General features: G+C 38.3%; 1 protein-coding gene across 13 annotated transcripts in view; it reads right to left on the bottom strand.

The window, feature by feature from the left end:
* CHL1 (cell adhesion molecule L1 like) overlaps positions 1-27,393 on the bottom strand; it is a 207,350-nt gene that overhangs the window by 33,703 nt on the left and 146,254 nt on the right. For all 13 annotated transcript variants that reach the window (XM_007192457.3, XM_057555110.1, XM_057555111.1 and 10 more), the window contains 7 exons: positions 25,733-25,853; positions 20,973-21,157; positions 14,379-14,510; positions 6,999-7,139; positions 6,561-6,672; positions 5,045-5,211; positions 479-644 (listed from right to left, as the gene is read on the bottom strand). In XM_007192457.3, coding sequence (XP_007192519.1) covers positions 479-644; positions 5,045-5,211; positions 6,561-6,672; positions 6,999-7,139; positions 14,379-14,510; positions 20,973-21,157; positions 25,733-25,853 — 1,024 coding nt within the window. The remainder of the gene's footprint in view (positions 1-478; positions 645-5,044; positions 5,212-6,560; positions 6,673-6,998; positions 7,140-14,378; positions 14,511-20,972; positions 21,158-25,732; positions 25,854-27,393) is intronic.

Raw genomic sequence — 27,393 nt, forward strand, 5'->3', positions numbered from 1 at the left:
CTGAGTTATTTGAAGTGAGGTGGATGGACCTAGAGTCTGTCATACAGAGTGAAGTAAGTCAGAAAAAGAAAAACAAATACTGTATGCTAATGCATATATATGGAGTCTAAAAAAATGGTACTGATGAACTTAGTGGCAGGGCAGGCATAAAGACGCAGTCATAAAGAACGGACTTGAGGACACAGAGGGAGAAGGGGAAGCTGGGATGAAGTGAGAGAGTAGCAATGACATATATATAGTACCAAATGTAAAATAGATATCTAGTGGGAAGCTGCTGCATAGCACAGGGAGATCAACTCAATGTTTTGTAATGACCTAGAGGGGTGGGATGGGGGAGGTGGGAGGGAGGCTCAAGAGGGAGGGGATATGGGAATAAATGTATATATTTAGCTGATTCACTTTGTTGTACAGCAGAAACTAACACAACATTGTAAAGCAATTATACTCCAATAAAGATTAAAAAAAATAGTTTACCTACCTGCCATCCTCTGTGCCATTAATTTCAAAGGCTTCTCCATCTTTACTCCAGGATAATTTTAAACTGTATTTCAAATGTGAGTCACATTTGCTCTCACAATGTAATTCAAGTGTGTGTGATCTGGGGACACGAGGATTCTTAGGAGAAACTCTAAGTTTTGTAGCATCTGTGTTTATAAAATAAAGATACTAGTTAGAGCTATAGAGCACAGCTTACTTTGGTATCAAGTGCCTGCAATTTAATCAACCAAAATGGTCAACACTGATAGTCAAATCCTCATGCAATGTTTGTCACACTGTTATTTCCTAACATCACATATCATTACTATTTTCATTCCTTCCAAGCCAGGGCACCTGGGTAGAAGTATTATATTAATAGCAATTTCCCAAGAGTGTAAGCAAGCAAATGCCTCTGGATATTGAAAATAATATAAATTGTCCTTCTAGTGCTTCTGGACATGTGATCAAAATACCATAAAGAGGAAATCAATTAATTTTCTATTAACTTGTTTATTATCAACTCAAATCTGAGGTTAAATGGTGAAGCCCATGCATAGATGAACTAACAACATGAAGGTGTGGAATGCGAACATAAGCACCATGAACGTGGAGGCTTTGCTTGTTTTGTTTCATTCAAGTAACTCCAGAGCGCAGAAGGGAGCCTGTGTACAGTAGGTACTCAATACGTATTTGTTGAATGAGTTACAGTGAGTCATATTTGGAAGGTAAATTAGTAATAACAATATGAATAAAATACCTAGGAATAAAAATAAAATACCTAGGAATAAAAACAAAAGACCTGTATGCAGAAAACTATAAGACACTGATGAAAGAAATTAAAGACAATACAAACAGATGGAGAGATATACCATGTTCTTGGATTGGAAGAATCAACATTGTGAAAATGACTATACTACCCAAAGCAATCTACAGATTCAATGCAATCCCTATCAAACTACCAATGACATTTTTCACAGAACTAAAACAAAAAGTTTTACAATTTGTATGGAAACACAAAAGACCCCGAATGGCCAAAGGAATCTTGAGAAAGAAAAATGGCGCTGAAGGAATCAAGCTCTCCAACTTCAAACTATACTACAAAGCTACAGTAATCAAGACAATATGGTACTGGCACAAAAACAGAAATATAGATCAATGGAACAGGATAGAAAGGCCAGAGATAAACCTACGCACACATGGTCACCTTATCTTTGACAAAGGAGGCAAGAATATACAATGGAGAAAAGACAGCCTCTTCAATAAGTGGTGCTGGGGAAACTGGACCGCTACATGTAAAAGAATGAAACTAGAACACTTCCTAACACCGTACACAAAATAAGCTCAAAATGGATTAAAGACCTAAATGTAAGGCCAGACACTATGAAACTCTTAAAGGAAAACATAGGCAGAACACTCCATGACATAAATCACAGCAAAATCCTTTATGACCCACCTCCTAGAGAAATGGAAATAAAAACAAAAATAAACAAATGGGACTTAATGAAACTTAAAAGCTTTTGCAGAGCAAAGGAAACCATAAACAAGACGAAAAGACAGCCCTCAGAACGGGAGAAAATATTTGCAAATGAAGCAACTGACAAAGGATTAATCTCCAAAATATACAAGCAGCACATGCAGCTCAATATCAAAAAAACAAACAACCCAATCCAAAAATGGGCAGAAGACCTAAATAGACAATTCTCCAAAGAAGATATACAGATTGTCAACAAACACGTGAAAGGATGCTCAACATCACTAATCATTAGGGAAATGCAAATCAAAACTACAATGAGGTATCACCTCACACCACTCAGAATGGCCATCATCAAAATATCTACAAACAATAAATGCTGGAGAAGGTGTGGAGAAAAGGGAACCCTCTTGCACTGTTGGTAGGAATCTAAATTGATACAGCCACTATGTAGGACAGTACGGAGGTTACTCAAAAAACTAAAAATAGAACTACCATACGACCCAGCAATCTCACTACTAGGCACATACCCTGAGGAAACCATAATTCAATAAGAGTCATGTACCACAACGTTCATTTCAGCTCTATTTACAATAGCCAAGACATGGAAGCAACCTAAGTGTCCATCGACAGATGAATGGATAAAGAAGATGTGGCACATATATACAATGGAATATTACTCAGCCATAAAAAGAAACGAAATTGAGTTATTTGTAGTGAGGTGGATGGACCTAGAGACGGTCATACAGAGTGAAGTAAGTCAGAAAGAGAAAGACAAATACTGTATGCTAACACATATATACGGAATTGAAAGAAAAAAAATGGATCTGATGAACCTAGGGGCAGGACAGGAATAAAGACGCAGACGTAGAGAATGGACTTGAGGACACGGGGAGGGGGAAGGGTAATCTGGGACGAAGTGAGAGAGTAGCACTGCCATATATACACTACCAAATGTAAAACATAGCTAGTGTGAAGCAGGTGCATAGCACAGGGAGATCAGCTCAGTGCTTTGTGACCACCTAGAGGGGTGGGAGGGAGGGGATATGGGGATATATATATATACATATAGCTGATTCACTTTGTTATACAGCATAAACTAACACAACATTGTAAAGCAATTATACTCCAATAAAGATGTTAAAAAACAAAACAAAACAATATGAAGCTCAAACATTGGTACCATGGCTCTCTTGGAAAATGTCTGTTTCTTTATAATTGTTTCAAAACATATAATCCTTACTCTTAAGGACCATATTAAAGGCAGATATACTTTACCCCAAAGTGGCACTTGGTAATCCTCTCAGAAGCCAAATCTCATGAGCTGACCTCCAACTCCACAATCATGTTCTAATATTTGCTATCTATATGTTACTCAAGAAACTGATTAAAAATTGAAGTGTTAGTAAAATTGAGTTTTTGATATTCCAAGCATGAAATTTGAAGAGGTTATCAAATTGTGTTAATTTCAAGTGAATTACTAAACATCCTACTCCTAATTCTAAATTTAAAGAAACCCACTGAATAACAATTGATACCATTTAATAAGCACTTATTTCATTTAAATAGACTCTGGGAAGAAGTTCACATTCATTGTGACATTTTACAACAATTCTATGAATATTAATATCTCTACCTTACCGAGAAGATAACTTAAGGCTAAAATGAAATTAAGTAAGGATACTAACATTTTCTAACTAGTAAGGGACTGAGCTGTGAATTGAACTCAAGACTGGAAGAGACCAACGCTCATGCTGCATAGCCTCTTATTCAATTCCATTCCTGACATTCCTTTTTCATATGTAAAAAGTATGCCCTTAATTCTCATGGATACGATTCCTATATAACCCTTACATATAAAATGGACATTAGAGCAGACCAAAAGTTTATGAACTTGGCCTTCTCTCTGGCCACTAGCAGTTTTGAGGTCCACTTTGGGCCAAGCACTGCGTTGGGCAATGGGAACGTAAAGGTTCATTTGGATTTCAGATTTCACTCCCATTATCTTTCACCTGGCGGAGTTGCTTATCTTTGATCTAGGTTGGTTTTATAAAGTATAAAAAGAATCATCTTCATTGATGTTATAGGAGCATTTTAAAAATTGCATATACCACTTGAAAATGCAGGGAGACATCCACTATAAGTAGACATCAATGAATATTAATGTGCCTTAAAAATATAGTCCATGGGGCTGGCATGTTGGATAACTTAGGGTATAGAAAAAGATATGATGAAAGAATAAAAGAAGGAAAGAAGGGTGTGTGTGTGTGTGTGTGTGTGTGTGTGTGTGTGTGTGTGTGTGTGCAGAGAGAGAGACAAATTTTAAGGTAGCAGTGAAAACAGATGATTAAACAAATATGTACCTGTTATCTAAGCAGAGGTAGTAGCAGGCCATGAGAGTGACCTGTCACAGGAAATACAAACCCTCCCTCCATTTACTATAGAACCTTTCTATTCTTTGTGTTTCCCTGAAAAGGGTTCTCTGAGCAATTTTAAAATCAAAATATTGCTGATGCCTGTGGATCTGGGTTCCAGTCAGCCTGAATCTAGGTGCTGAGATGCTCCTCTTTGGGACACTGACATATCTTGGCACATACTTAACTACTGGGAGCAATTAAAAATGAAACAGGCTACTTGAACAAGAGAAAGAATACAGAGCTGTTTATGACTCAAGAAGAGGACAAAACCCTCCTCATTTTGTCATGCCGGAGTCTTTACGAAACCGATCCTTTATGAGTTTATTTGTGAAATTTTTAGTTCAAAGAGTTGAATACTGGTGACATTACATTGAGTTGGTTATTGAAATAAAATAGAGTTACAGGAATACACCAAAATAGGGGACTTTTAAATATTACTGGTCATCCATCACCAAGAACACCTAGTTCCCTCTTACAATTGTATAAAGCCATGGACACATCATCGACATATCCTATAGCTCTTGTGAGGGTCGTTTAGATGAAACCCAATGTAGGAGTTTTGAAACAGTCTAAAGAAATTTAACGGATGCCTGAACTTAAATCGTATTGTTTCACTTGGGAAAATGAAAAACTGAAGCCATGTGACAATTCATGCAAAGTAAAAACAAAATAAAATTACTTCTAATATCCAAGTTGGCTGTGACTGCTGTTTTTCCTTTAGCATTTTCTACCCAACAAGAGTAGGAACCAGCATCTTCTTCTGTGGTCTCGTTGATCTGTAATGTGCCGTTCTCATGGAAGTGATACCGTCTGCCTTCAAGGGGTTTTGCTTCTTCCACCTTCTGCCTATAGAAAGTAGAAATCAATTTGGGTTTGATAGAATCCTATACTCTTTTGCAAACTGGCCGCTGATGTCATTCAGTCTTATCCCTTCTTCAGGAGCTTAGCAGACCTTATGAAATGTTCCATTAGAGTTCACAATTTTTCCAAAATAGGCGATAGGTATACATCTTACCTGCCCAAATAGACTGACTGGAGGAAATCTGCCTCTGAGCTCTATGCTTCTGCTGTATTTATAATAGCGCTCAGTACCACTTTGCATCTGTCCTCAGAGTTTAATAAATAGTTTCTGCCTTACTGATGGTGAAACCTTTAGTTAGTCATTGCTTCAGGGTACTAAATGGGAAAACTAGTAATTGAAAGAGATAATGAACATTCTGAACCTCCTGCTGTCCTAGAGGAACACTGGTCACTCAGAAATATTATAGGCCAGGAAGTCTTTCCTGTCCTGTGGACATGGATTACATTGACCCTCATTTCCAAGCATTTGCTGCCACAGCTTGATTCTCCCTATACATTTCACAGTAAGAGGCTACTGGAGAGAAAATATCCAAAGGACAAAGTCTGGCTGCTGTTCACACGAGATTTTACAGGGCGGGCACTAGGGTAAGGGAAGTGAGGCATTTGCCTCAGAGACAAAATTTAAGGGTTGCCAAAAAGAAATCTCAGTATCATCAAGATAAATATTTTAATGAGGTATTTCTAAAAATCAAAAATAATACAAAAAAATCCACAATGAACAAAATATCCAAATTTTAAATAAAGACAGAATCTGACCCTATACTTGGATGACCTTGCCTTGCTCTCCTCATTCTAATCTCAGCCCTGCAGAGCCCTGGGAAAAATTATTTAAGACTAGTTTAACCAAGTTTTTCTAGTGAAGGAACAAATATGGTCGATTCATACAATGATGTGTTTGGAGTTACTATACCAACCCATATATCAAAATTAAATTCAAAATACATGTTGACAAAGTTTTAAACATAGGCACTTGGAATGAAATACAGACTTAAGAATTATTTAGATAATACCCAAAACAACAACAGTAATGTATGATCTTAGATATATCCGTAATGGAGACCTAAACTACCTATAAAATTGTCTTAGCAATCACTTCGATTTTTTGCTTTCCTTTGTGAGCAAAAATGGCTCTCCATATTTCCCCATGTGAGAGAATACTACAAATCTAGTCAACAGTGCCAGGAAAGGTAGGTAAGTAAGTTTGCTACCTTATTTCTCAGAGCCACTTGCTACATGTAATAACTTGACACAGTGCAGCCTGTCAAATGATGGATGAAGAAACAAGGCACAATATACAACTGACATTCTCTTAAGAAAACCGTGTAACAGCTTACCAGGACACAATTGCCTCGGGTGAAGCAAAGAACTCACAATGTAAGAAAGCACTGTACCCAACCACCGTAGCATAATTTTCTTCATCTGCAGTTTGTATCAACGGACGGACATCTATTGGAAAACAATATAAATGCAGTTTTAAATGTTCATATAAGTAATACAAGAAAATTAATTTTTTTCTATATCCTAGCCATATTAATAAGGGAAAGCAGTTGAATATCACAGTACGTATTCTTGAATTAGAAAGTATCCCAATGCAATACATTTTTGGAAGTATAACTTTTAGTATGAGGTCTCATGCTCAAATGTAAGGTGAAAGGTACTTTGATTTTTCCCCATGTTTTATGTGCCAAGAGTTCAATCTACTTGTGAGTATGACCGTGAACATTTTCCTGTAGAAAAGAGCAGACAAATAGTCTGCTCCCAGGTATGCTTACCTACAACATCGATGTTGGCATTGGCAAGGATAGTGCCATGGACATTCGAGGCTTCACACTGGTACACAGCGGTGTGATTCGGTTGCACATTGGTAAAACTGATTTCCCTGGGGGAGATGACATCACCAGAAAATGGATTTCCTACAAGAGATTAAAGACTGTCAGTGTGATAAAAAATAGAACCTAAAATATTTATACACTATTCATTAAACGTGTCACACACTATTTATATTTTAAGACCAGTTTAGGGTGAGTAAGAGTTCATTGAAGCCAATTCTTTAGAATTTCTTAACATCAACCATGATTTTTGCTTTCCAGACCCTTCTGCAATTTCAATCGTCCTTCAAATGAGTATTTATTGCCAAAATATGTGTTGATCTCTAGCTGTCTGCCGCTCCATACCCACACCCACAAGTAAGATTCCACATTTTCTGTTTAGCACTCAAGTCCCACTACGAACTGAATCTCACTTACTCTTGTAATTGAAGTCCTGATACTGCCCCGCATAAACCACATGACCAACACAGCTGGATCCCCCCAGTCCACCAATACTGACTGCTATCTTCCCCCTTGACATGTTGTTCCTCTGTTTCACTTCTCTGCCCTTCTGCAATTTTCCCATCTACGCCATTCATTTCAATTGCCCTGCTTTGCTATTTAACCACTTCAGATAAATAGCTCATATATTTCATTTTCCCAGGAGGACTAAACTCTTCTTGAAAGCACAGACCAGGTTTTCTACCTTTTCGGCAATAAATCTTACCCCACTGCTTATCCACGTATAATTCTGGAAATATCTTTTGGAAGTGAGAAAATCTAATATTTATGGTACTTTATTTTTTTTTTAAGATTTATTTATTCATTTATTTATCTTGGCTGCGTTGGGTCATCGTTGCTGCACGCCGGCTTTCTCTACTTGCGGCGAGCGGGGTCTACTCTTCGTTGCGCTGCACAGGCTTCTCATTGCGGTGATTTCTCTTGTTGCAGAGCACGGGCTCTAGGCGCACGGGCTTCAGTAGTTGTGGCACGAGGGCTCAGTAGTTGTGGTTCGCAGGCTCTAGAGCACAGGCTCAGTAGTTGTGGCGCACAGGCTTAGTTGCTCCGTTGCATGTGGGATCTTCCCGGACCAGGGCTCGAACCCCTGTCCCCTGCATTGGCAGGCGGATTCTTATCCACTGCACCACCAGGGGAGCCCCATTCCCACAGCATTTGGCCATGTGCCAAAGCACGTGCCCTGCTCTGAAACTACAAACAAGAAGTGGGAAGAGAAACATATTAGCTAGGAATGTTGAATAAGGGGCACAAATGTTAAAATTTTTCAATTATGGGCTTCCCTGGTGGTGCAGTCGTTAAGAATCCACCTGCCAATGCAGGGGACACAGGTTCCATCCCTGGTCCGGGAAGATCCCACATGCCACGGAGCAACTAAGCCCGTGTGCCACAACTACTGAGCCCACACACCACAACTACAGAAGCCCACGCGCCTAGAGCCCATGCTCTGCAACGAGAAGCCACCACAATGAGAAGCCCACGCACCACAATGAAGAGTAGCCCCTGTGTGCTGCAACTAGAGAAAGCCTGCATGCAACAATGAAGACCCAATGCAGCCAAAAAAAAAAAAAAAAAATTGAAAAAAAAGAAAAAGCGACTATGCTAAGTTTAACGTCATAGAAAACACTGAATATTACATAATAAACTAGATTATTTATTTAACATCTTTATTGGAGTATAATTGGTTTACAATGGTGTGTTAGTTGCTACTGTATAACAAAGTGAATCAGCTATATGTATACATATATCCCCATATCCCCTCCCTCTTGCGTCTCCCTCCCTCCCACCCTCCCTATCCCACCCCTCTAGGTGGTCACAAAGCACCGAGCTGATCTCCCTGTGCTATGTCACTGCTTCCCACGAGCTATCTATTTTACATTAGGTAGTGTATATAAGTCCATGCCACTTTCTCACTTCGTCCCAGCTTACCCTTCCCCCTCCCCGTGTCCTCAAGTCTATTCTCTATGTCTGCATCTTTATTCATGTCTTGCCCCTAGGTTCTTCAGAACCTTTTTTTTTTTTTTTTAAGATTCTTATACATCATTTTTCCCTCTGGGAGTAAGAAATAAATACATCTTTACACTTAACTGTGAGCTCCATGGGGGCAAGACCTTGTCTATGTGTTGTACACTATGTTCCTAGTGCCTAAAGAGCAGCTATCACAGAGGAGGCAGTCAGTAAATATCTCTTGGAATGACTGAAAACATTTTTGTTGGGTGGCATTTTACCCATGGCAGAAAAATAGCCCCTGAAAGATGGCCACAGTCTAACTGGATTGGATGATTATCCTGGATTATCCAAGGGGGCCCAAAGGAATTATAAGGCTCCTTATAACCAGAGAACCTTTCCTGGCTATGGCCAGCCAAAGAGAGACGTGACTATGAAAGGATGGTCGGAGAAATGCAACGTTGCTGTTTTGAAGTTGGAGGAAGGGAGCCGTGAGCCAAGGAATGTGGGGAGCCTCTAGGAGCTGGAGAAAACAAGGAAAGGGTTTCTCTCCTAGAGCCTCCAGAAAGAAGCAGAGCACCACTGACACCTTGATCTAAGCCCAGGGAGACTTGCGTTGGCCTTCCAACCTACAGAATTGTAAAATAATAAATGTGCACTGTTTTAAGCCACTGAATTTGTGGTAATTTGTTATGGCAACAATAGAAATTTGATACAATACCGTAGGACAATTTATCTCTTAAGAAGCGTCAAGATGAGTAGCTCTTAAAGTTTTTTAACGTTAAAAAGAATTGTGTCTTTGATCTCATCCTGTACTCTCACACCCTACTTCGAGTTTTTACAAGTTTCAGAGTAAACCCCATCATCCTGTTCAGTTCTTATACCATTTGCCCCATGGTAAACTGAGTCTGCATAGCATTACAAAAAGAAGAAATGAAACTATGGCCTCCTGTTTGGGTGACAAGTAATTAAACATTGCTCCAAGATGCCTTCTGGGATAGGTATGGAAACTGCAGAGTATTGTGGCATACAGACTTCCAGGAGCTTCCAGAATTCTAGAAAGCCAAGTTCTTAATCAAACAAAAACCACTAGTCCTGACATAAGTTGTCTTTGGTCAGCTCAAAGGGCAAAAATGGAATATAGGGGGAGAAACTTCAGCTCTGGAATTAATCATTTCAGTTCCATTTATGGCTCTAAATTCACTCGGGTAGTGTCCTCAATCAAGTAAGTAATGTAATCTCTGAGCCTCATTTGCCACATCTACAACCTGAAGAATAAAAATATCTCCTTTGCAGGGCCCACTAGGAGGCTCAGAAATATTGGATGCAAAGTATTTGAAAAAGGTTAGGCTTGTAATCAATAATAGTAATCATTTTGATTTAATTTTCAAATATTCTATATAAAGGATATGTAATTGCTAAAAATATAAGCTTAAAGAGATTTCAAACCCTTTAGTGATCCCACTGTCATCAAACATCCCAATTATAAATGGTTATGACCTGTTGGCAGGGAAGCAAGGAGAGCTGTGGAAAGAACACAGAACATGGGTTCCAAAAATGTGGCTTTGGTTCTAGGTCTGCCATTACTCAGCTGTGCTATCTTGCATTAGTTTGTCTTCAGCCTTGATGTGCTCATCCATCAACAAACGTGTTGGCTCTATTTTGGATATAAATCCATAACCTAACTGTTACTACTACCAATCTAGCCCAAGGGCCCAGTATCTTTTAGGCAGCTCCTAATTGGAGTCATACAGTTGCTTCTCCATTCAGAGGCCAAAAAAATTCTTTGTTAATAAATTAGAGCCTGTCACTCTTCTGCTCTAAATCGTCCAAGAGCTGCCCATCTTATTCACAATAATATCCCAAGTCCCCTTTTGGACCTTCCCCTTTACATATGATATGGTCCCTGCATCTCCGGACTAATCTCTCCCAGCACTGCCCCCTCCCTCCTCACTCACTCGGCTTCAGCCATACTGCAGTCCGTGCTTTTCCTCAACACTCCAAACATACCTCGGGTCTTTACACTCACTGACCTCTCCACCCTGAAAGCTCTTTCACAGGTAGTTGCATAGCTGCATCACTCACCTCTTTCAGATCTCTACTCAAAGGTAAATAACCACAAGGATCTTACTAGTATTATCTTAAAATCGGAGAGCAGCTCTAGGTCCTGGACTTCTCTTACACCCACCCCTTCCCCAGCTAGTTTTCACTTTAACCACATTTATGTGTTTATTTGTCTATTGCTTGTCTCTCCCCACTAGAATGTCCGATTCATGAGAGCAGGAACTGTCCGTTTTATTCACTGCTATCTCCCAAGCAACAAGGCCAGTGCCTGGCACAAAGAAGGCATTCAATAAATATTACTGAATGAAATAATCGATCTGTTAAGTATAAATAATCGTACTCCCTTTAAAAGGCTCATGTGGGGACAAAGCAGTATGTGAATGTTCTTCATAAACAGCCAAGTGCTATTCAAATATAAAATTTTATGATTTTATGTTCCAGAAAATCTGCATTTTTTATTTTAGCATCCTTAACATTCTTTATAAACAAAAGTTGTTTTCATTTCTGATTTACCTGAAGTCTTATTTTTCATTTCTTATTCTGTTCTCTAAAGAGATGAGGAAAAATGTCTCAAATTGAGGAAACTAATAATGAGGGCTGAAGTGTCATCAACAGATGAATGAATAAAGAAAATGTGAGATAACTGCTATATTTAAAATGGATAACCAACAAGGACCTATTGTATAGCACAGGGAACTCTGCTCAATGTTATGTGGCAGCCCGGATGGGAGGGGAGTTTGGGGGAGAATGGATACCTGTATATGTATGGCTGAGTCCCTTTGCTGTTCACCTGAAACTACCACAACATTGTTAAATCGGTTATACTCCAATATATAATAAAAAGTTAAAAAATAAATAAATAAAAACAAGACAGATTCACAAAAGCAAAAAAAAATAGAAAATGTGAGATATATATATATATCATACACACACATATGCACACAATGGAGTATTATTCAGCCATAAAAATGAGAAAATCCTGTCATTTGTAACAGCCTGGATCAACCTTGAGGGCATTATTGTAAGTGACATAAGTCAGACAGAAAAAGACAAATACTGTATGATCTCACTTATATGTGAAATACAGAAAACAAAACAAGCTCATAGATACAGAGAACAGTTAGTGGTTGCCAGAGGGTGGGAAGATGGGCCAAATGGGTGAAGCGGGTAAAAAGGTATAAACTTCGAGTTATAAAACGAATGTCATGGAGACATAATGTACAGCCTGGCAGTAATAGTTATTAATACTGTATTGCATATTTGAAAGTTGCTAAGAGAGGAGATCTTAAAAGTTCTCATCACAAGCAGAAAAATTCAGTAACTCTGTAAGGTTACAGACATTAACTAGACTTAACTGCGGTGATCATTTTGCAATATACACAAATGACAAACAATTACGTTGTACACCTGAATCTAATATAATGCATGTTCATTATGTATCAATTAAAAAAAGAAAAGAAAATTTTCAGAACTGTTCATTGTTTTGCCAAAGTATTTGTATTTTAAATAAGTAGGCACATTCTTTCTTCTGAAAGCTATAACAAGACAGAACTGAAAGTGATTTTGTTTCATTATCTGCTGAGAAAGTAGATATGGTCATACTGTTATTTGACAATTTCTAGATTAATAGTCATAAGCTTATGTGAGTAATAGATATTTTAAAATAACTATCATTTTAATTTTCAATCTCATCATCGAATGTGTTCGGTTAGTATCTGCTTGTCATTGACACTGCACCTATTGTCATACAAAGAAAAATAAAACAGATGTGTTTCTCAAAAATAACAATGAGCACGAAGGCTTCCTGAGTATTTGCTATGTGAAAACAATAGTAAACAATACTTTGGGAGTGTTGTTTGTGTGGCAGTCACTGTGCTAAACATTCTCTATGTGTGTCATTTAATCTACATAAAAACCCCCAATGGTTGGTGCTATTTTCATCCCCATTTTACTGATGAGGAAACAGGTTTTAAGAGGGTCAGTAATACACCAAATCACACAGCTAGTAAATGGTAGAGCCTGAATGCAAACAAAGACCCTCTGGATCCAGAGTTTATAAACTTTCACAATGATCTACAGATAAGTAATATCCTGCTTGGTAGACACCATTGATCTCTTTCAATTACAACCAACTACCATTAGTTCCATTTTGCAGTTAAAAACTTAAGCTTCAGGAGATTCCCAGCTGTATGATCTTGAGCTGTTTCGTGAATCTCCCCAAGCTTCGGTGCACAGCCGAGCTGGGACTCCAGGTCTTTATGTCACCAGGATGCCTACCCTGATACGAGTGGGTCTAGGGCAAAGGAACTAATAGAATCAACACACATATGTCTCCATATTGTAAATGCTCTAAATCAAGCTGATCAATTGACCAATAAGATCTGTTCTATTATCCTACTTTAACAAAGACATTCAAAATGACCAGGGACGGGACTTCCCTGGCGGTCCAGTGGTTAAGATTTCGCCCTCCAGTTCAGGGGGTACAGGTACATCCCTGGTCGGGGAGCTAAGATCCCACATGCCTCGCAGCCGAAAAACCAAAACAGAAAACAGAAGCAATACTGTAACAAATTCAATAAAGACTTTAAAATTGGTCCACATCAAAAAAAACTAAAAAAAAAAAAAAAAAAAAAGACCAGGGCTCTAGGTTCAAATTGAGGATTTGGGACTTCTTGGAGCTCTATGCTGGAACACAGTGGAGTGGGGAGATTAGGCCTTCAGCCCTGGTCCATCCCTTCTTTTCCACACCCAGCCCATCTCGGAAGGGCTCAGAGCTGACTGCACAGGGGATTTTTCTGGTCTTGGGTACTGAAGCTTGGTCGAGAACCTGCAGTGAGCCAAGTTCAGGCTTTGCATGTGTCTTTGGCCCTGCGGATTTCTCAAATCATGGAGACAGGCATGCCATAGCAGGTCCTTGTAAAGAGCAGAGCACAGTGGGGAGCCCCTGTTGCCTGGATCCAAGGGAAGTCCTGAACTGCAGCCTGTGCTCTCAACCACTAGGTCCCTGCACCTGTTTCTTCTCAGGGAGAGGAACCTTCCTCCTTGGGTGCATCCTCTATGTCATTCAGTTGTCTTATTTTTTAAACCTTATTTTTATATAATTAACATAATAGCCCAACAAATATTATTTATGGCTTTTCCATAAATCTAAGCATAAATCAAATTGCTTTGAAAGATGCAATTTTGGATTTCCTGGTTAGATCTGTCTTGTCAATCCAGCCACTTACCAACTCCACTTTAGCCATAACGAGGGTGTCTAAACACCGTGTCCCAGCAAACCACTGCCTTCAGCATTGCCTCACAGTTGTTTCCACTTACTCTCAATTGGGAAACCATTGACTCTCCACTTGATTGTGGGCTCAGGTTCTCCTTCAGACTCACACAACAGGATACCACTGCTCCCAGTGCTATACACGCCACTCTGAGGTTTCTTTGTCCAGCGAGGGGGCTCTGGAAATAAACTGAAGAGCTCATCAGCATTTTCTCAATCACAGAAGGTCCAAAAATGTTAAGGGCTGTATTTCTAGTATGCACCAGCAGATGGCAGACACAACAAAGTGTTTCACACTAGCTGTTTTTCATAAATGTTCTCTAAGGCAAGACGGGCATTGTTTTTGCCTGGAATAGGGTTTGTGTGTTTATGTGCTTTTATGTGTGTGTGTGTGTTGCAATCTGGAATCTTAGCATGTATAATAAAATCAACACACTAAAAACAGTTACCTACAGTCACTTTATTTAGCTACACAAGTATCTATCTCATTACAGAAAATGAAGGAGGGGTAAACATGTGAAGTTTATTGAGTGCAAGTCATCCAAAGTGGCTGATATTCAAGAAACATATTTTGAAAAATTTTTAATGAAATCAAAATGTTCAGCCGTTATTTTAAATATTTCTTAATTAATGACTCTATAGTATTTATCTGTCCATATCTAATTATCTATCTTAAGAATTTGGGAGACATTACTTCCTAGAAATTTTTTTTGCAAGGGGGTGGGAGAAGGAATCCTGAAACCAATATTTACCTTTTTGCCTTCAAAACAATGGAGGAAAAGATAGATTTAAATCATATACTTGCATCTTTCTATGCCCTAATGCTCCAATCTTATAATTCTAAGTGGTGCTTCAGTATAGCAGGAGACATTCTTTAGTGCAAACATTACTGTCACGTTTTGTCACCTTAAGTATATTACTATGTCAGGAGTGAAGAAAAGATTCATATTAAAGTGTGGATGCTTTGGATAATTTGATTTCAGAGAAAATTGCACAATACCAGCAGGTAGTAATTCCCATCAAGTGTTGCTTATTTTCCCCAAGACATTTCTGGATTTCCGTTTTTAGTCGGAAAGGAAAGTCTTTAAGATACATATATGTATAAAATGAAAAATGTCATTTAAACAATTTTTTAAGGAAAAGAGGGATTATGTGGGGAAAAAAAAAGTCTATAAATTCACCAGGGAAAACAAAAATATACAAATATCCCTGGCAAGTTTAAGTCCGAGCAAGAGACATGGCTTTGTAATTATTCAACAGGGTATGGACTTGTTAAATTCCAAGTTATACATGAGTCTTCATAATCTACAATTTGTAAATATTTAGTCATTTAGTTTAAAATGCAGTAGTCCAAATTATAAACTGCACATGACCCTCCTAGGTGAAGGGTTTTAGTTTTTGTGTGTTTGTCTGCATTTTTTATGTGACTGTTACTTTCTTTTGGTCTTTTCATACAACCACAGTGAAATTAAACATTTGAGTTAGAGAGAAAACATGAAATTTTTCTTATTCACAGTAGAAAACTAAGACTATTGCTTTCAGAGCATGTAAAAATACAGGAGATCATGGGGAAATAATATATAGCATGGTGACTATAATGGATAAATACTACTGTACTGTTTATTTCAAAGTTGCTAAGAGATTAGATCTTAAAAGTTCTCATCACAAGAAAAAAATTGTAACTATGTGGTGTTGGATGAAAACAACACTTTTTGTGCTGATCACTTTGCAATACATACAAATATCAAATCATTGTGTTGTATACCTGAAACAAATGATGTAATATGTCAATTATATTTCAATAAAAATAATAAAGGATACCATGTAATTATGACCTTTCTCTAAATCTTTATAATAAAATCAAGATCTCCATTTCTATTCTCATCCTACAAAGTTCATTAACCCTTCGGTATCTGTATTGAGATCTACTACTGTTAGATCTTAGGTAAAGGGTGCTTAAATGACCATCTTATCCAACCATTTCACCTTACAGATGGAGAACTGAGCTTTGGAGAAGTCATCTAACTTGCCCAGGGTCACCAGGAAAAGAAGCCCCACTTTCTGTTCTTGCCATTCCATGGACCTGCAGACCTACTGGATGATCAGCACCGAGACTCTGAAGTAAACGTGGTGTTATTTCTAACTCATTACTATTTCACTAATTTGGATCACAGATAGGAACCAAGTCCACATAGCTTTACCAACTTTCACTCTCTGCTTCGAAATCCACGCTTCCCCAACAGCTATCAACTGACTCAAGAGGTTTTGGGTATTCACTAGAAATCGTCGTTCAACTGTACCTGAACCCCTTTCTCATAAGCTTTGTTTATAAAAGTTTGGAAATTTGATTTTATGCTTCTCATCCCTGTTTCTCCTGAAGAATTAAGCTGTTGCTGAGCAAAGGTAGAATTGGCCGTGCAAGGTGAAAGGGACTTCACGCCTGTTTTGTTCAGAGCATCTTCTTCTTGGGCCTGTCATGACACTGCTCTCAATTCCAGCCCAGACTGAGAATCTCACAGTTGGGATCCGTAGTGAGAGCACCTAGACTAGATCACTAGATTAGTGATCTCTGAAGAGCCAGGGCAGAATTGTTCTCTTTCTGGTGACTCCTCTGCTTTGTATAGGGGAACAAAATCTGCCACCCCAAAATATTTCTTTGGCATGCAGATTATTTTGAGCTGAAAACAATCAAGGCCCGAAAGACTCAGGAAGAAACTCTGACCTCCCCCCTAACCGCCTAAAATAGTTCAGATAGAAGGCCTGTTTCTGGAAGAGAGCTACTACAGAAATATCTGCCAAGAACATGGGCTAGTTGTGGTAGGGGCAGCTCTGCAGGGCCTAGAGATTAGAGTCCTCTCTGTGTCCCACTGTCTCTGTCTGGCCCAGCAAACATCTGTGCACCAAACATTTGCTCTTCCAGCTCCAGCCTTCCTTGGAGATGCTGTCCTCTCCCCCTTAGAAGTGCCAAACATCCTCTTTTGTCTTTAGCTGAAGATGGTATTTAAGATGAGGCTTTGGCCATTTGGGTGAGTTACTCAGTTTTTCTGGCTCTCTCCCATGTATACATACTATTACACTTTTGTTTGATTTTCTCCTGTTAATCTGTCTCATGTCAATTTAATTCTTAGATGAGCCACAGCAAAATAGAAGGAAAGAGGAAAATTTCTTTCTCCCCGACACCGGCACAATGAGAACAGATGCATGTGGGGTAATTCTGAGTTGAACTGAAATGACTGGTCCCCAAAGACTCCGGTGAAAAAGGCACAGAGTAAAAGAAAGGGGCCTTGGACAGGAGGGAATCACTGACTTCTGGTCATTCACAATCTCATAATTTCACATCTTGATTGAACATATTAACCTCGTTGCTACTTTGTTGACAATAGGACGCATGGTGAGCCTGAGGACACCGGCTACAGGACAGGAGATGTCTGGTGGCTGAAGTAAGGCTAAGGGCATGCAGGGACAGAGAACAGATTTTTCCAGAGGCTGGAACATGCAACTCTATTCCTGACAGGTAAGATCTATTTGAAAGGATGAAAAAAGGGCTCAAGAGAGAAGAATGATTAAAATGGAAAACTCTGAGAGAAAAGAACATCATTGAATCCCAGTCTTGTATCTATTATCCTAAGATCTATGGTAACTGATGAAAACAACTTATGTTGAAACTTTACTCATTTAGTCATAATTGTAAATTAAAAAATAAGATGATAAAATTCTCTCACACTGCTCAAAACTGAGACGCAAATGTCTGAACATTTAGAATGTAATAAGAGATGTTTTTCACTAGAAGGAAAACAAAATAAAACAGGAAATATGGTACCTATGAAACATACAACACAGGTTATTTTCTTATAACAGATTTCTATAAAATATCTATAGTCTAACAAATCAAAAATTATTAGGTTCAGCAAACTTGAATTTCATTGCAACTTTTTGGAAATAAATTTATTTGAAAATGAGGCTTCCTTAAATAGATCAGTGACTGAATTGCATTTGAGTTCATGACATCTTTTTAAAATGCAGCAAAATTATGGGTATATAATTATGTATAAATACTTTCCTATTATACTTACTAAGTTTCAAAAGCCTTACATGATACCAATGTTTGTGCTGTAAACTTTTGTAATGTGACTTTATATAATCAGTGGAAATGCGACTGTGGTCATACTTTGATTTCTGGATTTAGAAACTTTTAGATGCCATTTTTATAGATCTCTTTCCATTGAATGTGTAATATTATATTTGGACCATGGATTCCTAGAAAGGATAGATGTGCCTCATCAAGACATCCTGGCTGTTGTTGCTTATACATATTATAGGATTTGAAAGTGCAGTTTGTTTTCCTACTTAGAATGTTGTAGCCTAAATTACGGAGTTTGTGTTCAGTAATAAAGAAGAAGTATCACAGATATAGAGAATACACGAAAATACATGCTTTTACTTAAGCACAATGAGTGTTTTCAGAATGGGCTAGATTTTCAAAGTTCACGGTAACATTGCTCTTTTCCTATATGGCTAATCCTTGTTATTTAATTTGAGTGTCCAAGCGAGAGACAAAGAAAGGGAAAGAAGAAGGTGCGGGAAGGCAGAGGAAAATTGAATGAAAGTGAATTCCTCCGTCCATATGATTAATGAAGGATATATTTACTGCTTTCACACTTAACAGAAAAAAGACATCTTGAGCTCAGTTTGCTTTTCACTCTCATGTGTGAAGAAAAACTCCTGAAACATACAACTGAGGGCACATTTAGTAGTTTCTCATTAAGGATAAAGGATTAAATGTTCCTCATAAAAACATTATTTACATCTCAATAGTGCTAATAGCTGTTTTATGAATAGTGAGTACAATTTGTTCGGGAAACCTATATTCCTTTGGAGTCCTACAGTCAACATTTTAAATCGTGTAATTAATTTTACATCCTTGATTTTGTTCCTTTTGCAACCTTTGCAGTTCTTCTGAAAGCTTCAGTCTTACAGTCAAGAAAACCATGGCCAGATTGTTAAAATATTCAGCTACCGTAGCAATGTTCCAGCCATCTGGAAGGATTTCTAATAGTCAGCAACTTGGAGTGGAGCAGCTAACAATGAGACCTGTCCGGTTCCTGGGTATGTGCTGGAGGTGGCGGGGGCGGGGGGCTGGGTCAGGGGGTTACAGAAACACACCCCTGTTGCATGGTATAGCCATATTATGTACAGGCATCAAACGATGACTAAAATTAGAGAAAAAAATGAATCTGCCAAACTCTTCCTCTCTGAATTTCTTAGTGAATAATTTAATGTCAGAGGAATATGTCACTGTTGGCAAATGTTGATATTTATCCATAATACTAGGCTTTCTCCTATACAGGTTTTGCTTGTGTTGAACTCAGGGAAACGATATTCTCCTCTTTGGTTTTTCATTCTTCCTAACTTAACCAGTCACACACATTGTGAGAGAGGTCTTGGAAATATGCTGCTCTTCCAAACAGCAGCATGATTAAAACAGTTATCTTAACATTTACTTGTGACTATAATTTGGGTCTGAGTATTTTTTTGTTCCACTAATTAAAACAGTGGGCCTTTGCTTAGGCATTCCTTGTGCAAAATGAAACTTTAAGAGGTGAACTTTATTGGAATAAAAATGGAAGACTTAGAGCACCAGTTCAATAAATGGAAACCTGAAGGAGACCACTCCTTTCAATAGTTAAGCCTACACGGCACTAAATAAGTACAAATGCAGTAATCATCCCATTAATTTGATCAATACAGTCAACCAAACCATACACAGAAACCTCAATGTGATCAGAACCACAGAAAATAGTCTGCATCAATCAAATTCACAGGATGACTGGGTAACCTTTACATCTGCCCAGCAGGCAGAACCCTGCTATCTACGTATTGTGGCTTACCTTCTTTTTAAATGGTGACATCATCACCTACTTATTTCTATGAGTACAACAAACAAGAGCCCAACTTCTATTGCTCAAAAGCCTTGTTTACAGAAAGTTGACTTGAATATAACGTGTTTTTCTGGACCTTTTGACAGAGAAATAACACTTACACCATACTGTCTATGTTTCTTTCCCCATTAGTAACATATGAAACATTATCTGAACCCAAGATATGGATTCCTAAAATAGGAAAGAAGACAATAATTTGTCTGACTCCCTCAATTCATTGGTGAAGAAATGGAGGTTCAGAAAGGTGAAGTAAATTGGGCAAGGACACAGGACGTTAATGAAAGGACTGGGAAAGTCCAAGGTCTCTTCCAGGCCCATCATCATACGTTCTCCCATGGTAAGGCTTACTTCTTTTAAGATTTCATATTATGCAGTGTCACACATATATTAAAATAAATTTTTCTTCTCATAATATGATGATATAGGAGATTAGGTTTAGTGACTATTCAAATAAATAATGGAAGTCAACTGTGTTCAGTCCCTAACCAGAGATCTTTTCTTGTCATTTGTCCCGTCTATGTGGTTTTGTGGGGTAAATGACAAACCTGATAATTGAAGTGTAATATATTCCATTGCTCTCTCTAGAATTAAAAGTTGAAACAGCTTACCTGTTTTAACATATATGCATTAGAGGTCGACTACATATGGATTCCTTTTTTGTTTTTTCAATAGAAGAAAAATAAATCAACGTGGGAAACGTACCTTCTACTATAACATGAAAATCATGAATGGCTGATCCCAAGAAATTGCTGGCTGTGCAGCGATAGTTTCCTTTGTCCCGGTAGGAGACATTCTCTATCTTCAAAGTTTTGCCATAATTTTCTTTTGTTTCTCTTTCCTTTGGTAAATCACCTCCCATTTTGCTCCAATCAACCTGTGGAGTTGGTCTGTGAAACAATACATAAATGATAAACATTTATTTTAAGTGAAAAATAAAAAGTAAAGAAATCCACAGGACACATCCCTCACTGTGGTGCTTTTAGGTCTGCACTCAAGAGTTCCACTGAAAAACATCAGGCTTCCCAGTGCACAGACCTGCCCACCACTATCCATGGTGAACATCAGGGTTGGATCAAGTCTCTTTCATTGCAAGCTCCTTCACTAAGCTGCTTCCTCAGAAATCCTCTATTTCCTCTACTGAGAGGGCTAACTCCATGTAAGTGCTGAATCGATATGGTTAGATGAATGATAGATTACTGGACCTGTAGAAATATTACAAGATATTTTTCAAGTGTGTTATCTCCTTGTGGATGGTTTGAAAGAGCCAGAAATAACGGCCCTCTTCCCTAGAAGAGTTTGAAAAACACGATAAAGTAAGGCCCAGCAGCAAGTAGCGGGAAACTGTGGTACCCCCTTTAATCCTTATGAAGCTGATATTGGACAATAAAACTCAGATGTGGGAGCCCAACGTGCTGTCTGGAACAAGGAATAGCTCATTATAGGGCAAGGGGGGCTCTGCAGCACAGACCTGGCCACCCAGGTAGTTGTCCACCCTGATGGGGAATACACCAATAGAGGAATGAACCAAATCTCCCCTGCTTAGAAAGATTAGATCACGCAATCAAAACAAACAAGTGATAAAAGAACAAAACAAAAACCAAACTGATAACTTGTCACACACCAACACAATAACTTTTTACACCTTATTTGGGTAGAAAACAAGAAGGAGGATTCAAGCCAGCTGGGTTTAAAACAGAAAAATCCCACCTCATGAAAACCAGACAACTGGGAGAAGAGGGACCCTCTAGACTTCTGTGATTTAAAAATGATGTGCAAAACACTGATGCCTGATTTTAACTGATAGATTTTTTTTTTTTCTCCTCTTCACTTGGGCTATATGACTGAGGGGAAGACACACTGTTGTTGCTTTTATTGATGATTTTTTTCCCTTCCCACTATATTTCTTTTTATCATGAATACCTGAAAGTTATTGAGTATGTCCTAAATGTGGTCATTACTATCATCATTTTACCCGTGAGGATTCTAAAGTTCAAGAAGTTAATTTGTTTCAAGTCACTGGGGTAATAAATGACGCATTAGAACTTGAATCTGCCTGACTAAACCTGTTCTTTTGATCAGGGAGTTCTATTTTATTTGTGCTTTTCCAACTCTTTTTTTTTTTCCTTTCTAACCGTGTATTCTTGGAATATAGGCTTGTAGGCAACTTAGATACTAGTTAATAATTGAACAGTTCATATTGTTTGTGTCAATTATCTCAAATTGTACTGTTAGGCGGTGGTTAAACTAATTCAGGGATTAGGCAAAAAATATTAGAGGTAAAGATGAAGGTCTTTTACACACATCTAGTCTCTTCCCCTTCCCTCGAGGCTCCAGTACTTACCAGCCTTACAGATCTGGCACCGCTACCTCTTATTTTACCAGGCTTACAGTACATGGCACACTTCTGTAGGAAACGGTGATGAAGCCCAGACAGGTAGTTGTGAGAGTATGTTAGCCACTGGTTTCCTGAGCACACCACCCAACAGGATGCATAACCCACGCCTCCTAACTGCTTGCTTTGCACTCCATCTGTCAAAACGGCAATTTGCCAAATTACAGGCTGCTCTGGACCTCAGTTGCTCCAAATCAGGAGTTTTTCGTGAGTCCATGCTTTAATGGTACAAGCATCTCACTTGCTGTAAAATCTTTTTTTTTTTTGGTTAGGCCTTGGAAACCAGTCTGATCCTCTAATACCTATTCTTTGAAAGAACGGGATGAAATGATTATCTGTAAGTATCATATGACTATGAGACATAATTCACCTAAGGACACATCTATACCATTGCAAGAAGGTCCAGTGATATTCTTGCTAATTTTTTTCTTTCTTTTTTTTTTTTAAATTTAATAAGCATTTACTAACAGCACTAGAACAATAAATTTTTGAAGGAAAATATATTGCTGAATCCATTTTTATACATAAATATACACCATGTCATCATCTCGAGCTTTTGTTCCGGTCTTTGCCCAGCCAACTTTAATTCTTATACTTTCTTTGTTTGCAAAAGAATCGTACCTAGCTTAAACTCGTGAATTTACAAAACAGAGAGAAAAGAGAGAAAATCTGAGCCCAACAGTCAGCAGAGGGAATTTGCCTTTAATCCTTCTGAAGCTTTCACAGGTTGTGACTGAGTGTGCACTGGCCCATGAATATGGTCTTTTCCACTGAGGGACTCGCTGTCTGCACTTCTTCTGGGGAGGGAACACTTTTCTTTTCTTTTCTGAATGAAATTCACAATGTCATTTTAACTATTCTCAGTTTCCACCTTACAGAATCTGTAGAATCTGAACCCTTCAACCTTTCCCTGTGAAAGCCTTCCCATTTTACTTAACGGTGTCAATATTTTCATTATTAATAGCCATTTTCTGAAACATCTACTATATCCCACTTCTTTAGATTCAGGGGTAATGCCATCCTTTGTTCACCCCGCCTTTAACTGAACAAAACAGTTCATTTGGTTGAAATATGCCAAAGAAGTTAAATTTAGAGAGAGTTTAGGGTTCTGGAGACAAATAGGATGGAATCCCAGCCTCCACTTCATACTAAGCATAGAGAGGTGAATTCAACTCTCTGGCCTACATTTGCCTAACCTGCAAATGGGAATAACTGTCATGAGAAACAGTGAGGATAAAATGAGCTAATGTATATATGTCAATGCCTAGAGCAGTGGGAGAGGGAAGGTGGGAGGGAAACGCAAGAGGGAGGGGATATGGGGATATAAGTATACGTATAGCTGATTCACTTTGTTATACAGCAGAAACTAACACAACAATGTAAAGCAATTATACTCCAATAAAGATATTTTAAAAAATGAGCTAATGTATGTAAAGGGCAAAACTTAGCGCCTGACACATAATAAACAGGACAACGTCCTCATTATAATTATATTTGCTACGGCGGTTTAAAACTTCTAAGGAGAAAATTTTTCAGGTACTCTAAAAGTTTTACAATGTATCACCTTCACCTGAAAGGCAACCAGATCAGCCAGGATTCCCAACCCAAACCCACGATGAGTAAGAAGAAACCACTTCAGGTGAACCTCTTCTGACAAGGCATCAGGCATCCTCAAGTCCCCAAAGACAACACATATTGACGTTCACTTTCTTCTTCTATATTGCCTCATGACATTGCATTTTCCAAAAAGCACATGAGAGCCTTTCTATTATATTGAAGACAATCCATGCAGTCGCCGGCACACTCAAGAGGTAAGTTATAGCATTTGTGAGAAATAGGAAAAAAGGATTACTGACATATTCTCCCTGCCCAAAGAGTCAACCAAGAATAGTGATGAACCCTGAAAGAATTTAATTCCTACCACTATAAACCCATATGAATAAGAACAAAAGAGTAGGCAGTTACCAACATGATTCAAACTGAACCTGAGTCTTTCATCTCCTCACGTAATACAGAGACCAAATTCCAGAACAGAGGCCATGTCCCTGCACGTCTAATTAATTTACGATCATACACTTCAGCAATTTAAGACAGATAAGCAACTTGAATATTTCTGCTGGATGGAAAGAGAAATTTCCAAAGCTTAGGGGTTGTAAAACCATTAAAATCTGCTCCTTTTCTTCAGAATCCAATTTAAAACCACCCATTCAGAATATACACTGGATTATGAATGAGTATGAATTTCAAACTCTAGTCCATGAACCAGATGCCCAGCTATGCAAATCCCTTAGTTTACAAACTGATTATGTAAACTTGGGTGCTAGGAAGGTGGAATGTATTTTCTCATGGTATTCCCAATGGCAGGGATGGGTATGTGGTGGTAAGCATAGAAGGATGAGGATAGGAAACAGGTGACCTTGTATGACCAAGTATTAACTAAGATCGTCCTTGTTTACACTGACTTACGGTAGTTACTCAATAAAGTCACAATTTCAAGAGGTGACCAAGCGAAGACTCCTTATCCTTTACTTGGAGGATTTGGAAAAGTGTACTTCTTCAGTCATGAAAAAAGTTTGGTTCATTAGTTCTGATGTGAAACTCTCTTAAATTGCATGATCTGGACCTGCTTGTGTGCAAAGGACAGGTGGGTGAAATAATAGATAAATAGGGCTCCGTGGAACCTGAAAAAAACATTAACAAGCAGGAGCAGGACACATAATACAGCAGAGAGACATAAACCTTTGCACTAATAGTGATGGGCTGACTCCTAACAACCTCGTGCTCTAAGGATGGCATCCCACTGCTGACTGAGGCAAGGAGAATGCTGTCACTGACACCTCCATTCACACTTTCACCAACTGACAGAGCGATCTAATTATAAATCAATCTCAGTCACAGCCTGAAATCTGTAGAGTGAAGTGCAAATTACTTTCTCCAGGAATGTAGTAACAGGATTTTTTTTTTTTAAAAGAAATCATTTTTAAAGATGGATGCAGGCACACCCTTCACTGCTACCTTATTCTTTACAGAACAGAATGGAAAAAATCAGGAACGGGGTCAAGTTACTCACAGGCCTTCAGCAAAACACTCGAGCAGCAGGGTGTCCCCTTTGAGGATGGTAACCGAAGACTCACTGCCGCTCTCGGGAGAAGGCAACAGTAGTCTGGGTTTCCTTTGCTTGATTGAATTCGCTACAAAGCAGAACAGAAAAGGCTCAGATTTTTTTTTTCAAACTAAGAAAAGTAAACTCCTTTGGCACTCAATCTTTCTTAAAAGATATTTAACCATATGGACCTATGTGTGTGTATGTATATTTACACACACATTTTAATTTATTTTCACACATTTACTTCACATGTATTTCACACATTTTAATATATTCCCATTTAAATAGATTCCACTCGTACCACGAAGCATGGGTTGCCCTTCAGATGCATTAAGTAAGTATTGCATCAAGTTTTATAAAGGTTATGATTTAACCCACATCTTCAAATTCAGAAGTTCAAACACTGTTCACAATAATTAGTTTCTTGATGAAAGCCCTTAAGTTAATTGACAGTCAATGGTTTTATATTCTACATTTTAATCATACCTGTTCATGTTTGATGGCCATGTGTATTTTTCTTGAATTTAAATGTGCCTAAATATTTGACAAGCTTCCTGGGCCCTGCACCCAGAAATTCTGATTCAGGAAGCCTGTGGTGCACACCAGGCATCTATGAATTTATCAAGCTCTTTAGGTGACTCTATTTGCAATCTCAGGCCCTCAAAGACAAACACTGTTGTAGGAAAGATTCAGAAGCATTCTCAGTAACTGGGTAAGGAAATGTTCCATTTCTTATTTTCCTAAGAATACTTTCAAATACAATGGAAAATGAGGAAACTTCCATTTTCAATGCAAACTTTGATTTCATTTCCAAGTGTTCACACAAATTATGTTTCACATCCAATGTCAAAGTAATTTGATGCGATATGCAAAGAGTAAACAGGTGACGTGCTGTTATCAGAGTAGACGAATGAAAGTTACTGGCAGCAGTGTGTACCCTGCTATAGCTTCCTTCCAAGTGTTTATTTCTTGAAAAATAATTTAGAACATGTAGTATGTGCAATGATTTTTACTGAGTGCTGGAAAGATATGACAATATATGTTTGTCTTTTTGACCTCAAAGGAAATGATGTTGGCCATATATACCTAGTCAGTCCATTTTCAAACTGAGGGTGCACCAAGAGGAGCCCTCATCCAGCCCTGTCGATGTTACCAGTGTATTAGATATCTAAGTTAGCATGGAGGGTTCAATGCTGGTGCCAATTTTAAAAGGAATATTTGTCGCATTCAAGCAAATTATTCTTTTCTTTACAGAAAAACAGCCTACTATATAATTCAGGTTTACTCAGGCATCTTCCATAGAACACTACTGTGGTAACTGCTCTATGGGAAACAAAAAATAAATTAAAACCTTTTCATAGACAAATGAGTTTGGAAAATGCTGCAACCTGTATTCTTTCTCAGTGAGTCACAATGCGCAGTTGTGTATTAAGTACCCCAAGAGGTCTTGCAAGGAAAATAACCATTTAACTTTCTTACACCCAACGCTTTCCCTAGGTCTATTACACTCGACCAGTCCTTTTTCCTTTTCTTCGTATAACAGCTCTGAACCAAACGGCTGATCAACCATGAGAGACATTTTGGGAGACCTATAATAATTACTCCATTAAAAATGTGTTATATAT

Source organism: Balaenoptera acutorostrata, chromosome 10 (assembly GCF_949987535.1).
Source record: "Balaenoptera acutorostrata chromosome 10, mBalAcu1.1, whole genome shotgun sequence".
In the NCBI taxonomy this organism is placed as follows: domain Eukaryota; kingdom Metazoa; phylum Chordata; class Mammalia; order Artiodactyla; family Balaenopteridae; genus Balaenoptera; species Balaenoptera acutorostrata.